General features: G+C 33.7%; 2 protein-coding genes across 2 annotated transcripts; one reads left to right on the top strand and one right to left on the bottom strand.

Moving 5' to 3' along the window:
* The first annotated feature begins 736 nt into the window (after positions 1-736).
* On the top strand, positions 737-6,391 carry LOC130976773 (transcriptional adapter ADA2b-like). The gene is made up of 12 exons (XM_057901699.1): positions 737-1,111; positions 1,368-1,423; positions 1,739-1,917; positions 2,210-2,275; positions 2,414-2,539; positions 2,655-2,730; positions 2,955-3,012; positions 3,094-3,191; positions 3,561-3,783; positions 3,909-4,119; positions 4,619-4,885; positions 5,730-6,391. Exons 1-12 carry the CDS (start codon positions 1,059-1,061, stop codon positions 5,919-5,921), a joined length of 1,605 nt encoding a protein of 534 aa, XP_057757682.1. The 5' UTR covers positions 737-1,058; the 3' UTR covers positions 5,922-6,391.
* Positions 6,392-7,754: 1,363 nt separating this feature from the next.
* On the bottom strand, positions 7,755-14,097 carry LOC130977048 (uncharacterized). Its single transcript, XM_057902046.1, has 6 exons — positions 13,125-14,097; positions 10,389-10,474; positions 10,192-10,308; positions 9,257-10,066; positions 8,846-9,062; positions 7,755-8,704 (listed from the first exon to the last, which is right to left on the bottom strand). Exons 1-6 carry the CDS (start codon positions 13,411-13,413, stop codon positions 8,124-8,126), a joined length of 2,100 nt encoding a protein of 699 aa, XP_057758029.1. The 5' UTR covers positions 13,414-14,097; the 3' UTR covers positions 7,755-8,123.
* Positions 14,098-16,904: the final 2,807 nt, after the last annotated feature.

Consider the following 16,904-nt stretch of genomic DNA (forward strand, 5'->3'; position numbering starts at 1 on the left):
GACGGATCAGAGTCTATTTGGGAAGTTTTAAAAGTAATTTTTTTGAGCTTTTAATTTATGAAAAGTAGTATTATTAATGTCTGATGTAATTTTTAAAATTAAATTGTAGCTTTCTAAGAAACTATTTAGGAGGTTATAGAGAAGTTAAAAAAAATGATTTCTCTCATAATACAACTACTTTTTTTTTTTATCACATTTCTATAAAATAAGTACTTTTAGAACTAAAAACCCAAACACAAAATAATTTATTTATAAACTACTTTTAATATAGCAATTTATTATTTAAGTTATTTTTTTTAAAAAAAAGTTTTAGTAAGCTGTTTACTTAAATTGGACCTTAGTCAATTTTTGACTAACCGTTAACTAGTCTAGACTAACACATTCAATTGACTAACAATTCATCATGATCGTTCAACATCGATAAAATCTCTAATAGACTGACCTTTTAAATTAGATGAAAATTTATTGTTTTCATATAAAATTAATAGTAAAAAACAATTAAATAATAATTTAATCAAATTTATTAAATTATTTAATAATTTTAAACTATTAGCTCTACCTATAAATAATTGAATATGAGTTTCATCTAATAAAAAATTATTAAATAATAATTTAATTAAATATACCAAATTATTTAACCGTTTTTAACTAAGATAACATTTGAGTTGATAAGTGCACCTGGTTTTCATAGATTTAAAAAGTAAAAACAGTTAAACCTGCAAACCAAACCAAGCACGGTTCGACCAAACTTGCACAGTTACACTGCACATTGTCGGAGAAACATGGGTTCGCGTTTTCTCATTTCCTATTTGCTAACCTTCCGTTCATCATAGTACACTATATGACGAAAATTCCCCGCCTTAATTTGCAATTACTAAAAAATTTCAACCTTTGTCAAAGAAATCTCAGTGACCCCAAATTGCAATGGATTCCTCCAAATTCTAGGGTTTCTTTTTTAAAATTTTAAACAAGATAAATCTATTAGATTAGAATCGATTAAATTACCCGTCCCCCTCTGTTCAAGCGCGATTTTGCACTGGGTTTGGCCAACAGAATCAATGGGTCGCTCTCGCGGGAATTTTCACCACGCCGATGAGGACCCAAGCCAAAGGTTCGATTTTAATTTTTAATTTTGAAATTTTTTCGTTACTATTGCACTTCCGTTATCTGCAGTTAGTGCTCAAAGGTTTTGCTTATATATGGTTGTAAATGTAATTCAAGTACACCGATTGAATAATTGAATTTGTTCCCCCGAATGTTCATCCGAAGTTTCAGTGAAAAGCTGCTGTCATTTCAACTATAAAGCTGAATTCTTTTGACCCTTGTTTTTAGCATATTTCCTCTTGTTGTTTCTATTGGGCGTGTAGGTCAAGGAGAAAAAAGAATGCTGCCAGTGGAGAAAATTTAGAGCCTGGAGCTGCTGGTAAGATTTTTCACTATCTTGTACTCTTTCAGTAAATGTCAATTGCACAACACTAAGAAACTGAATTTAGATGGAGTTGTATAAGAAAGTTATAGGATCATTGCAGTTCACACCTCAGCTCCTCAGCTTATGGAAAGTCTCTGAACTAGAAAATAACGAACCTTTTTAGTTTTGGAGTGAAAAAAGGAAGGAAGATTGCTATAGCAGTGATAGATTGACAGTTACTTAGAGCTCTAGTTGTGCATTTATTGATTGTTTATTCATGGCTGGTCATATGTTAAGATAATTTCACTGGCATGTATGTAATACCAACAGGGCAGGGAGCAAGTGAAGGGAAGAGAGCTTTGTATCACTGTAATTATTGTAATAAAGATATTACAGGGAAAATCCGCATCAAGTGTGCTATGTGCCCTGATTTTGACCTATGTATAGAATGTTTTTCTGTTGGAGCTGAGGTGACACCGCATAAAAGCAGTCACCCTTACAGGGTTATGGTCAGTGACAGTTTTTATTCGAATTTGTTCTTTCAAAATACCTAATTTGTTATAGCATTTTTGTTAGAGAAGCTGGGTGTTTCCTTTCCTGTTAGCTTATCTATCTGAAGAGTCAAGACAATTACAGGGTTAAGTTAAACAGAATTTTATTCATAAACTGTTCCATCGTATGGGAATATCCATCACATATTTGAAAGATTTTAAGTAATTGAAACTGTACTACCATACTGTTAATTAAACCACTGTTCATTCCTCGAAGATGATTTATTTTAATACGATTCACTTTTGACAGGATAATTTATCTTTCCCTCTTATTTGTGCTGACTGGAATGCAGATGATGAAATTCTGCTTCTAGAGGTATTGTCTCCAAACTTATTTATTAGGAGTAGTGATGTCTAGTGCTTAAAAAATATAAAGCTTAGTAAATTCCATTTTGTCCAACAATACATCTCTTATTTATATATGATCTTTGCTGCAATAATTTGTTGATTCTAGGGCATTGAAATGTATGGCTTGGGAAACTGGGCAGAAGTTGCTGAGCATGTTGGGACAAAGAACAAAGAATCATGCATAGAACACTATAGGAATATATATTTGAACTCCCCTTTCTTTCCTCTTCCGGTATGATAGGGCATCAAATGAAGCTGCAAGCAGTGCTTCTTTTATATTATATCTAGTTATATTAATTATTATTTCTATAATGGTATTTTAAATCCTGCCCTTTTTTATTTACTAGGACATGTCTCATGTTGTTGGGAAAAACAAAAAAGAACTTCTTGCCATGGCGAAAGGACAGGGTGAGGACAAGAAAGGTTTGTGACAATCATAATATTCTGTTACAGTCACAGATTAGGCATGCCTCACTGGTAACTTATTTTGGATGACATGAGTTAACCTTTAACATAACATCTTATTGTATCTGCAATTTATTTGTACTTGTGGCTAAAGGCATCAGTGCTGCAGCTTGCTGTAAGAGTAATGTTTTTGTTATCGATAATTTCTTATAATCACGTTATTGTCTGTGTAATTGGCACAGGAATTTCCATGGCAGATGGTCTTAAGGAAGAATCTACGTTTTCTCCTTCTAGAGTCAAGTAAGGCTATTATTTTCTATATAGCTCTTTTTTCTTGCCATCTTCTGTACCAAACTTTTTAATGTCTATTCATTGATTCAGAGTTGAAGATTCCCATAAAGCTGGTTCCTCTGGCTCCAATCAGAAGGCCTCAAATTCAGCCCGTGGAAAAGACGGCCTTGGTGTAGTTAAATTGGAAGGTGAGAAACATTTGGAATAATACTTGTAATGCTTATTTCTACAACAAAAAATTACTATTCGTATAAGCTAAAACAGGAGGAAGGATATCACACATATAACTGTTTTTGCATAATTTGGAAGCCATTGGAATAGATTAACATTTGAGGAAGTGTGGCGATTTTTCTGTTGCTAGAATATCTAGGGCTAAAATTTTGTGTATGCTAAACTAGGATTTTAGGTGACCGGCTTCTTGCATGAAACTCATCACTAGTCACTGCTTTGTCTTTTCCTCACTGGCATTAGCTTGCATATCCACATGCATATTCTCTGAGGAAAATCACACCATTATTTATGTTCTGTCTAAATTCTTGTTCCTTTGTTACTAGCAGATTCTCAAGTAGACAGGAATTTTGGTGGAAAGAAACCAAATTCCTCAGGAAATGAAGGTCCTTCATTGGTAGAATCCAGTGGTTATAATTCAAAAAGACAGGAATTTGATCCGGAATATGATAATGATGCTGAACAACTACTTGCTGAAATGGAATTTAAGGACGCTGACACTGACGATGAGAGAGAGATAAAACTACGTGTCTTACGTATCTATGCAAAAAGGTGAACTGCCATCTTAGTATATTAGTTTCCCCCTCCTGAATCATAAACACTGAAACATTAAGAGCGCCAATGTTAGCATGGTATTGCATTATGTACTGCCATCCTTAAATTGAAATGTGTTGCAGGCTTGATGAAAGAAAGCGTAGAAAGGATTTCATTCTTGAAAGAAATTTGTTATACCCAAATTCATTCGAGAAGGATTTAACCCCTGAGGAGAAGGCGATATGTAGGAGATATGACATATTCATGCGCTTTCATAAAAAGGAAGAGCATGAGGAATTGCTTCGAACAGTTATTTCTGAACATAGAACTCTTAAAAGACTTCAAGATCTCAAGGTTTGAGATACGGTTGACATTAGATTAATATGTGCATTCATTCATTCTTTCTTTCTTTCTTTCTTTCTTTCTTTCTTTCTTTCTTTCTTTCCCTGAGGGTGAGTCTTGGTGCACCAGCAAGTTTGTTGCCCTGTGATCCCCAGCCTCTCCATTTGTAGGGTTAGGCTGGGTACATCTACCCTCCCTAAACTCCACCAAGTGAGAGCCTTATACACTGAGCTGCCGATTTTTATTCTCTCTTGAAATTTGAAATTCTTTTGGCATCTTGTATTTGAATTGTTATCACTTGAAGGGATTAGGAAAATTTCATGCAAAGCACTCTGGTTAGTCCATGTTTTGAGTGTTCTTGCATTCATCTAAATGGAAGCCTCTTGGTTTGCCAAACCTAGTACTAGTACTAGTACATTTATGATTATAACCAGTGCTTCTTTATGCCATTGCTGATAATGTAATCTGCATATTTCATGCACAAATAAAACAATTATATGTGGCACTGCAGGAAGCACGGGCTGCCGGTTGTCGTAATGCAGCTGAAGCTGAAAGGTATCTGTTGAATAAGAGAAGAAGGGAAGCTGATGAAAGTACACGAAGGGTAAAAGAAAGTGCTCAGGGTGGCCCAAGCAATCAGGGGGTTCCAAATGCATTAATGTCTCCAGACTCCGCTAGCAAGGATATGAGTGGCAGGCCTGCAGGACCTGCTACTTCAAGTTCTGTCAATGAAATGGATGTGACAGGATACTATGGGGCTGATTTACTTTCTGAACCTGTAAGCATGCATTCTCTTTGGTATTGGTTGATACTTTTATAAATGATTTGCTGCCTGGTATCGTTATGAATTTCGTTGTTTAAATTTCTTGTGTTCTTTGTGATCATGTTATGTTGTGTCTTCTTAAGAATTTTTTTTTTTTTAACAAGAAGCATAGGTGCTGTGGGCTGCATTTCATGGATGAACTCCATGTATAAATATAAACTTACAAATGGAGCTCTTCTATGAAATTTTACCCCACATTTATATTATCAAACCAAACACACCGAGAGCAGAAGCGGATGCTGGTGGAAATTTTGATTATGAATTTCTGATACTTAATTACTTACATTCTTTCCCTCTAGGTTATGAGGGAGATTTATGAACTTACTATTGATTGATTTAATGAGATCAATCTAAAATATTATCCTATGAACAAATGATAAGAATAAACAAATTTATACACTTTTTTGGAGAAAAAGACAAATAGGTCCCTAACTTTTTAATTCGAAGATGCATAAGTCACTGACTAATTGAAAATACAAAAACGTCCCTGATTTTCTAAAATACGAGACATTTAAGTTTCTCTGTCCAAAATATATAAGGACAAATCGGTGTCCTGGATGGACTTAGATGTCTCGTGTTTTAGAAAGTAAGGGACGTTTTTGTATTCTTAATTAGTCGAGGATTTATTTGTCTTTGAGATAAAAAGTTAGAGACCTATTTGTTGTTTATTCCTTGAAGAGGTTAAAATTCTTTTGTATTTGTATAGTATTTACTTTTTTTATCTTTCAAATTAACAAATTGTTTCTTCATTTCTCTTCCTGAAAGTGTTGCTTTCTCGCATCTGTTACTTCCTGCACAGGAGAAACGCTTGTGCTGTGAACTAAGGTTGCCACCAGCCTTATATCTGAAGATGCAAGAGCAGCTATCTCTACAAATACTTAGTGGCACCATCTCTGCAAAATCTGATGCTCATCAATTGTTCAAGATGGATGCTATCAAAATTGATAGGGTCTATGATATGCTCATAAAAAAGGGTATTGCTTCACCTTGAGACACTAGTCTAGCCTCCCCATTAATTTAAAATAAATTGAGGTTGTTGTATAATTAATTTTATTCTGTATCCATACATAAATACTTGTAGGAATTTTGAGGTGTTGTATCAAGCTCTAGTATGAACATAGGAATATGAGAGATGGACCTATACACACTTCAAAGGACAAAGGGTCCATGGGACACTGCATGTGCTCCCATCTTATTGCATACGCACTAGAATTTAGAGGTGGGAGTTAAATTTTTGGGAAATTAAAACTTTAGACTCATGTCAAACCAATGTTTGTAGTCTAGACCATCTCACAGTTCCGAACAAAAAACTAGTTTGCTAACGTGAGACTTTGAAATTTTGTTCGATCAAAGTTGTCTACTTTTAAATTTTCAATGCAGTCGGTCATTGTATATGTCATACGGTATTTAATAATACTTTTAAATTTTTAATGATATCTTGAACATTTATTATTCTTTATATTTTTCCGCAATCAATATTTTTGAAGTCATCATGAGTAGCAATTGATTCATAGATGTATTTAAAATAATTTTTATATCCACCTTAGTCCTTAGACTTTAAAAAAATTAACTTTTTCTTCTATTTTTTTCTTCTCATTTTCTTTTCATCCATTTTCTTTCCATTCATTTTCCATTTTACATCTAAACAAAGTGTAAAAATGCATATAACTTGCTCGTAAAGTCGTAAACTAATATTGCGTATATCTTTTAAAAGATTAAATAGTTCATAGTCAAATAATTATGGGTGAATTGTCAAAAATATTTTCAACAGTTTTTGTCATTAACAATAAGAAAATAAGTGACAAATGATCTTGTTATTTAACAAAGGATTTATGGATTTAATCCGTATTTTTATGAAAATATTTTCGTAAGAAAATTCAGTCTCTAAAGTCTTTTCTCATTTTAAAAAAAAAATAGACATTCACAAAAAAGACAGATTTATTTGTTAATAAAATGATCAAATTTTAAGGATGAAAAAAATAAGTTACATTTTCAAAATCTAGTCTTTAAAGTAAAAAGCCTCTAAAATTTACATTTAATTATTTTATCATATTTTTAAATATTTTAATGATGTTTTTATTGTTTTAATCTTTTGAAGGGTTTACTCAATAATTAATTTTTAAGGATTTAGCAGTTTAGTAATTTCGGAGTAAAGTACCATCTTGGTCCTTTTTTTTTCTAGAATGACAACACACCTCTTGATAAAAAAAAAGATCTACTTCGGCTCATATCTTTGATTTTCGTGAGACAACACGATTTGACGGTAAAAAATAGGTCCATAATAAATAAGTTCCTGATCAATTTGACGTCAAAATGACGTTATTTTATTTAAATGAATAGAGACAAATAAATCATTGACCAATTTAGATTTAGAGACAAATTAATCCTTATACACTCCATGTTGGCACTTAACGTCTAACTTGATATGTTAACATAACACATTAACGACTTCTGTTAATAAATAACGGTGGTACTGATAGAAGAACCACGTTGTCTCACAAAGATCAGAGACACGGCCAAAGTAAACCTCTTTCTTAGTCAAAGGTCGCATTGTCATTTTAGAAAAAGGACAGAGTGAAGTTGTTACTTTACTCTAGATAGTTGTTATACTCACGAGTAAGAATATGAAGAACCAATTGTGAAGTTCACAAACTATAGGGGAAGATAAGGAACACATTTAAAACACAAAGAAGGAAGTACATAGACCATAGTCTACCTATTTTCTCCAATATCAATCCCTTGAGATTTGTAACAGACAAATCTAGAGATTTCAGCCACATCAATAACCGGACAAGAACTTGTAAACTTTTCAAGATAAAACACTATAAGATTGAGTGATGTTCAAAATCTAATTAAAATTACATAGATTACTCAAGGGCTAACTTTATAGGAATGCAGGTTCAAATGATATGTGCTATCTATTGATTAACCATATGGCCAAAAGCATTAATTCTAACATATAATTATATATAATCCCTATAGATTACAGAACGTTTTATCTACTAAAACTAAAAGGACTCTCAACCCAAAACACTAGCTATACACTACCAATTATCCTTATGTTAGACACCAGAAAATCATTACCCTCAGCATATATAAACTAACCCCAGGACTTCATTTCGATTTTATATACAAGGTGCTTCCACCTTAAGCTATAATCGATTGGAGACCAAAGAATTATCATTTAGCTATATTAGATATTCATGCAACTTGCTTCTGCTGCATCAAGTTTTTGTTCTGCAGAATCAAAATGTTGTTCCTTCAACATCAAATCTCCCTCATTGTTCTTTTCAACTTTGTCACCGCCGTCATCATTTTTTTCTGCATCACCGTGAGAGACATCCTTTTCATTGTCAATGGTATCGAGTGCCTTCTTACCATCACCATCAATGTTGTCAGTTTCACCGTCACAACCACCGTCACCAGAGTCAATATCCTCGTCTTCATCGATGGCAGCTAGTGGCTTCCCCAAAGTTACCACTCCCTTCATACTTTCCAGTTCGGGTGCTTCCAAACCGGATAATTCTTGCTCAACCTTTGGAGCAACTTCAACTTTGGGAATCGATGATGACTTACTTTCTAATATAGCAGAACAACCGGACACAGATCCGTCTACCACAGCAGAATTAGCCGACAGCCCAACACGAGAACTAACATTTGAAGGTAAATGGCTGCAAATGTTAGGCTTTCCAGCTATATCAACCCACCTGTTATCAACCCAATCTCGCGAAATCCGAATGTCCTTCTTCTGGACTGTTAGGAGCCTTTCTTCACCTGCAGAGAAAACCATAACAACAATGATACAGATGCGTAACCCAAAGAAAACCTGATTCAAAAACTCGGGACTGTTCATTGGTGAACCACAGAACAATAGTACAAAATAACGAGAAAAAAAAATGAATATAGACATCCTACCAGGTGTATAAACTTGAAGAGTTCCTACTCCACCAACATCAATGCCAGTTATAACACCTTCCCACCATCCATCACTCCACCAGGCATCCACTGCAGTTCCAATCTCAAAAGCGTGATCTGTAGTATCTTTTGGTGGGAATGGTCGCACAGTTAAGCGGCCTGAACACCGCATACCCAGTTTGTCAGGAGCTGCTACTCTAGTTGCAGGGATCCATTCCTACATGAATTATACAGTTATGAAAACCATAATCTTACACATGACATAAGAATAGGCACGACTATAAACAAATTCATGAAATTAATGAGCTCAACCAGTGCAAAGCCCAAAAATCTAAAAACTAGCCCTACTATTCCTTCGGTCATTGAACATATCCAGAGTACACACACACAAATAAACAGAGGAAATCTAACCTCTAGCTTGTCTATGTCGTCTGCATCCATAAGATCATCGTACTGGACCTTCAGTTGCCTCTGAGTCGCACTCAAAATTTTACACCTGAACCAGCATCCTCTAATGCCACTATCTTGACAGAGAAACTCGACCTTATCATCGACATTAAAAGACAACTGATGCTGAGGCTTAGGTCCAACAAACTTGATACCCATTGTTTTCCTTGATAGTGTTAATTTCAAACTTGGGAACTTTTGTTCACTCTTTTTCAGAGCAGAGTTTTGCAGGCTAGAAGAACCGTTTTCAAGTACTTGATATCCCTTAGGAATTTTGCCCCTCTTATTGCTCGACCTTAGAGGATTGTCTTGAGCGAAGTCCTCATCATCTTCTGTGTCCAATTTATGACTCTTGGTTTTTCGCTTGGAAACAATAGGATCACCCAAAAAAGAGAGCATAGATTGGTTACTATATCCGCGCAGCTTAGTGAGTGTGAAGGGCTTAAGTTTATTGTTTTTGAACTGCCGAGAGCATATATGGATCTCCGATAATGAGGAATGTAGAATAGCAGACACGCATTTCTCATAATGCTTAGGGGTCAAAACTATTGCAGGGCCATTGACACACTCAGCACTGATCACTTGAACATGAGGTGTTATGAAAACCTCTCCCTCTTGCAGATTCAGCTGTGGAACCACATTCTTAACTTCCCGACCATGGTGAAACCACCGTACCTTAACCTTTTTTTGTTTCTTCTTGTCTTCATACATATCTTCCAGGTAACCTAGATAGTGGTTTTCTTCCTCAGCCATAATATATACAAACGAATGAACCTGAAACAGGAAGAAATTTCTTGAGAATGAAGCGCTTAACCCACTCTTCCTCCCCAAGAAACAGACAAGGATAGAAAAGAAGTGTGTGAAATAATTGAGATATACAACATAAATTATTTTCTTACATAAATGGTTGTCCCATTCCTACAAAATCCTGGGTAGTGCTTCAGCTGTTTAGCACAATACCAAGCAACGCCCGACCATTCAATATCTGAACTCTGGAATCTCAATTTCCTAGACATCTGCAGGCAATTAAACAGATCATATCAAGATAGAAAGAAACAATAAACAGACAAACTCGATCAACTGGTTGATTCTATACCAGTTTGTCGGGTAAAGTTTTTTTATGAGCACTGTTTCCAAGCTTGAGAGACTCTAAAGCTTGTGCTGCATCATCCAGCTCAATACCTGTCACACAAACATCTGAGTTTGGTTAGAATATTTCTCCATATCGTTAATAAAAACCAGCATCAGAAATGGCCCAAAGAATTTTAGATAAAAGACCAACAAAAACAACTGCACTTACATACTGGGATTGTGCAGTATGTATAAGGGACTAAATCTTCATCAAAAGAATGTCCTCATACATCATTACAGTTCGAACGTAAACTGGTTTCTAAATGAATCTAGAATGAAATGATACAAGGCCACACCAACAAAGTATCATTTTCATCATTACTACAAAGTCAACAACAAAACGGTGCCCTATCGTAAAATTGTTCATTACATAAAAAACAACAGCAGCAAAGCCTTGTCCCACTAGGTGGGGTCGGCTTGTTCATTACATAAACATAAATAATTTTCCTTTTTATAACAAGATTGTTCGTAGTTGTTAGGAAACAAAATAAGACATCAATCAGTCAAATCAATATATTAATTGTCTTGATAGATCCACATAATTCAAGAAAAGGAAAATTTCCAAGTTATCAAAGGATACCTTGCCATCTCAAATTAATTCAGTCTCCAATCTATAAGAAATGAGGAAACAAAAAGGGCTGACACCACTGTGGGCAAATTAGATTTACTCATCTGTACCCATAGAAGCATAGACCTTGCTCCCGACAACTAGACCCCATGGTCACTAGACAACAACCTTATTGAAAGATACAGCATCAAATCTTTCTTGCCAGATTGATTCATGCTTTAGGCCAAAGTAAAAGATAATTTAAAAAAAAAATGAGCACACAAGACTCACAAAATAGTAGTGCTTGGGAAGCATCAAAATTACAGATCCATATCCATAAAAGCAGAGAGGCTCTGTCGTACAACTAGAATCTAGACAACGCAGCAACAGATCACACCAATCTTAAGACTTTATTCTTAAACAAAAGGAACTAAAATTAAAAAAAAAAGTTTTGATAAAACATAGGAATAAAATCAGAACTGCTCTCGACCGAGAGACTAACAAATTTAAAAAATCACAAAACCTAGCAGTGATGGAAAGGCAATGGAATCAGTCAACAAATTAAACAATACCCATTTCTGTATACTGCGAAAATCCAGTCACTGAATTCCGAGACATCTCGCTGTCACAACTCACTATCCTTTGTTAGTGCGACGGCCTTGATTATATCGAAGAGGCAAAGGAACAGAGAATCACGGTAAGACAAAGTTGTCAACCTCTTGTAGCACCCGGACAAGAGAGGGAGATAGACGGTTTGGTGAAGGAGCACGCTCCAAGTGAGCTAAAACTCGTGACTTAAATGTATTTGGCAGAACGAAATTCACCGCCAAGACCGCTTTAAAGTAGCGCATTAATGGGCGTCGAAAGGGACAAAATATCAATAAAAAACTAGTATTTTCCTATGCGCGAAGGGTTAACAGTCTTGATAGTTTTATTATAAATATTAAATTGCGCACACTCCTTAGAAGGAAGTAACTCACTATAAGGGAACAACTTATCCTATGGACGAATAGTTGCTTCTTTTCCTTTCTGTAGCAACTTAAAAGTGAATTCATACGTCATATTATGGATTCACGTGACATGCATGCAAACGTTCAGTGAGTAGTGGACAAAGGTTAGACGAGATATCTTTGTATTCAGATGTCTTATAATATATTGATCTGAGTAGTTTCTAAACCCTAGAACCAGCTTATTATTCTTAACATTAGTTCCGCCAAGAAGCTGATGCCTTTTCTACCTAATCTGCCTCATAGAGATAAACGTTGATGCTTTAAACCTTTGACAAAACTCAGAATTAACACAACAAAAATGATACGACTTTCCCTTCCTTTCAAACTTCACAAAGACTGCTCCATCATAAGGCCACTGAAATCTCCAAGATAATTCAATCTCAGGTTACATCATAAGTCATACCCTCAAGAAACAGGCCCCCGGGGGGAGGAGAGGTAACGAATATACGACTCTTAAATTAATAGATAAACACGAATAACAAACCAATAACAGGTAATCTCACAATTATTCACGTCCATGAATACAATAACTAGGGGCCACCAAATGGTGCATGGTGACTTTTACTCATCATCTATAACATAGAAATTCAAATTCAAATAGAAAACTTATAAACTTCAAAAGATTGCACTCAAGATCATAAATAAAACATTTGGATGCAGCACTATTCCAAACTTCCAATGCAACCATCACAAACTACTTAAACTTTGCTGCACGTCGTTGAGAGCCATGAATATCTACGACTCCACGTAAATACGATCTATAACAAGCTACATGAACATGACACACAAGACATTAACTCTATAATGCATACAGCAAGCATGGTAATATTCCTTGAAAGGTAAATTCATATGAAACTATGAAAGGATGATTACTCGACGAATAAAAGGAATCCAGATAGCATTCTGATGAAACTACAAGAAAAAGGTCTAGGACCAACCTACAAAAAAAAGAATCAACCAAGCCTTATCCGCCTCGGCATACACATCATACTTCATGATGAGAATCCAAGAGCAACAGAAGCCATGCACACGATAATTCAATTCAGAGAATACATCCAACCATACATAATCTGAAGCTCTAAACACAGAAATCATACAAGGCCTAAATTACATACAGAATATGCAACACAAATGGAAGTGTTACCTGAATCAGGTGCATGGTTCCTGGAAACCAAACAAGTAAGCCACTCAACAACCTCTCGCCTCGCCCGCCATTTACAAGCGTTGATGGAATGTGCGGATCCATAAGTCTGCAAGAAATGGTCAGGGACAACATACATCATGTGCCTCACACTCCTCTCAGTCCCCACAACAGCAAGAACCGAATTCCCCAACGAATCCTTCAAGTAGAAGTGAATCACACGGTTCCCACGCTCATGGCATATAATCCTCTCCTCCCATGTTAAAAAAGCAGGAGCATCCACCCCAGACATTCTCAACAAACAACCTCAAAAAAAAAAGGGATATGTCAAACTGGTAATAGGGCTGTTCCTCAACCAAACCAAAATTGAGTTCAGGAATAGAAAACCCTAGGCCTAAAATACCGTCCTCAAACTCAAACCATTAATGAACAAGAAACAAAAGCAACCGACACCACCACCAGCATCACAAAAAAACAAAATCCAAAATAAAACAAACCAAGCCGCAAATAAAAGGCTAGAAATCAGGATTCAACAATGAAGATTCAAAACAAGGGCGAGGATTAAGAGTATGTACGCGCCGTCCGAAGAACCGGAACTCAAGTCAAACAATGAACCATGCCCCACCTAAGCTTGAACCAAAAACAAAGAAAGAGCGAGTTCAAGCGGAAAATAAGGACAGAAATAATGGCTAAGCTGCATTCATCGTACTGTGTGACCTGAACTGGTACGAGGTTCATGTCAGGAGATGAAGCTGGTGAGGAACTATGATGTGTGAGGGTTGAAGAGAATGCGGGAAAATAAGAGGGACCCAAAGGGGGGTAAGGAAGAAAAAGGTTAAAAAAGCAAACTTTAGGGAGAAAGGAAGAAAGGGTTTGAGGGTTTTGTTAGGTTGAAGCGTTTTGTGAGGGAATGGGGAGGTTTTGGAGCGGAAGAATGGAAGAAGACCAATGTGAGAAAAAGGGTTGTTTTGCTGCAAGGAGCTCCACTGCAGACTCAGTGATGGAGCCAAGGGCATTTTGGGAAATCCATAAAACCAAATGTTCATTTTACTCATTTTTCATCATCATGCTGACTCATTCATTCATCACTGTTTCATACAACCAACATATCACTCAAATAAAATTCACCTTAACCCTTTCAAATTATCTTTTATTTAATTTTAGTCCATTGTCTGTCAATATAAAATATTCCAATTAATACTTAGATTGATCTTTTAAGTAATATTCCTATCTTAATCTGTTTTTTTAATTTTAATTTATTCAATTTAATTTAATAATTTATTATTTGTATTAATTATTGCCTTATTTTTCTCATAAAGTCATTTAATGAGGTATTGAGATAAATTGATAATTGTCTTATTAAATTTTTGTATCATTATGTAAAATGATAATTGATTTTTTTTACTTTTATTTATTTTTTGAATTCTTTAAAATTTTAATCTTAATTTTTTTTAAGGATTTTAAACGCTTTTTAGAAAATAAATTGAAATAAAAATGTTCAATTATTAGGTTAACAAGTTATTAAAAAGTTTACGGTGGCAGTTATCAACTTATTTTAGTATATTATTAACATTTTTGTAACAAAAATAAAATTAAAGACCGACGTGAGTTACGAATTTCTATAGTATTTTTTGTTGGTCCCAAGAGATAAAGAAGGTTAAGTTAGTCGAAAGATGGTTATCGGTTCAAGAACACAAAGTACTCCTATTTTTTCAGGATAAAAATTGATAGAGAAAATGTCTCGAGCCAATGTTTGAGTATCAGGCACTACGACGCTAAAATAACCCATTGCCATACTCCCAGGAAAAACTCAATTACCAAATTAGAGGACTCAATCGAATAAATTGACATTTTGAATACCAAATTCAAGTACGACTATATTTCTAAATACTAATTTAACTATTATTAACTAGTTTTACACATATATCTAAATAGAATATTATATGAATAATAATTATCTTTATATTGATTGTATAAAATATTTTAGATTCAGTTATCATAGCTAATGATATAGTTTAAAGAAAGTAAATATGTATAATACAATAATAATCATATTAATACTAAAAATTAATTATTAACCGGCCCTTATAGAAATATATAGTTAGTATTTATAAAAATATCTCATTATATCATTAAAATATGTTTAATTATTATATTATACAATATTTAATTATTTTAATAGTTTATCATTTTGTTAAAAAAAATATTACACAAAAATTTAATTATTTAGTGCTGTTTTATATTCATAAATATCTTTACATGTCATATAATTGTTTTTTATATTTATATTATTTTTAAACAGAGATGCGTACGTAGTCCTTTTTGTTGTAACTTTTAAGTGATAAGAAAGAAAAATGCATTTCCTAAATTTAGGAAACTCTGATTTTGGACTTTCTGAATATATAGGATGAGCATTGAGAATGGATATATTTTTTTATTTGTTCTTCTTAATTAATATTATAAAGTATTATTGATTTATTTCTATCATACATTTTTAAGTTTAATATAAATGTGAAAAAATATATACTAACAAATTACACCTAACAATATGAATTGAGGGGGAAAAAAAGTGGAGAGGTCCATTTTTGTAAGAAGGGTGGAGGGGAGGCATATTCGAGTGGTGCTCATTGAGATCGTGTGCACATGTACTTGTGGACACGTGGCATTGTCCCCGTGACGTTTGAAATGGATTCGTGATTGGTTCTTGTTTTGAACTACATCGATTCAAGGATATACCGTCATGTTCTTCTACTTGTACATGTAGTTTGTAGTTAGATAGGATTATGAAAAGTTTCAAATAAAACGTGATTCACCTTCGGATCTTCCTTTACTCTTTACGATGTCGTTTAGAGCCTTTTCTTTTTTCCATAACTTGATCCAAGTAAATTTAAGTGTTATTTTAACAAGCGTTGTAAGGATATTAATAAAAAATATTATAAGAGAAAATTTGTATTAAAAATTGACAAAAAATATTGTGATAACTAATATCTTAAGAAAGTTTTTTACTAAATTATAATTAGGGTGAAAAAGTATATTTTATTGAAATGATGTTTAATGCAATGCCATGTTCTCTCCTCATCTAAATGGGTTGAATGAGCATTAGCCATTAATATATTTTGTTTGACTCAATTCACCAAAATTCTCTTATAAGTACTTCAATAAAATTTGGTGGATTGGACTCTAGAGAATATCACTTTTATAGGTAAGTGAGAAACTGAGAAACTGAAAATCGCAAATTCGCAATGGTGAATCTCTCTCTGATAAGCATTTCTTTTTAGGTGAATGCTATGGTCTTTGATATTGTGTCTAACTTACTAAAAAAGATAAAAACATAATATTTAATAAATTTTAAATATTTTATTTTTTATTTTAAACATTTTATATTTTATCTTTAAAAGCAAGTTAGGCAATTTAGACACTATAATAAAAGACACTATAGAACTCATTTTTTTTTTATTGAAAAATGTTGAAATAATAAATATTGAGTAAATGATTAAATTTGTTTTTTAAAAATAATTTATTGTTAAATTAATTTTTAAATAAAATTTAATTATATTTATTTTTTAAAAATTTTAAATTAGTTACATTAGTCTTTCTGTTATTAATCACATTAAAATTTGTTAATATAACATATTAAATAATACTACTGTTAGTACGAAATTTTAACAAATTGTGTAATTCGATCATAACAAAACAAAATATCAATTATATTATATATAATATAAGTCGAATCGAAAATACCCTAGATCGAAATTCATTAATAACATGTGGTTTAATTCGGTG

Source organism: Arachis stenosperma, chromosome 4, assembly GCF_014773155.1.
Source record: "Arachis stenosperma cultivar V10309 chromosome 4, arast.V10309.gnm1.PFL2, whole genome shotgun sequence".
Lineage (NCBI taxonomy): Eukaryota > Viridiplantae > Streptophyta > Magnoliopsida > Fabales > Fabaceae > Arachis > Arachis stenosperma.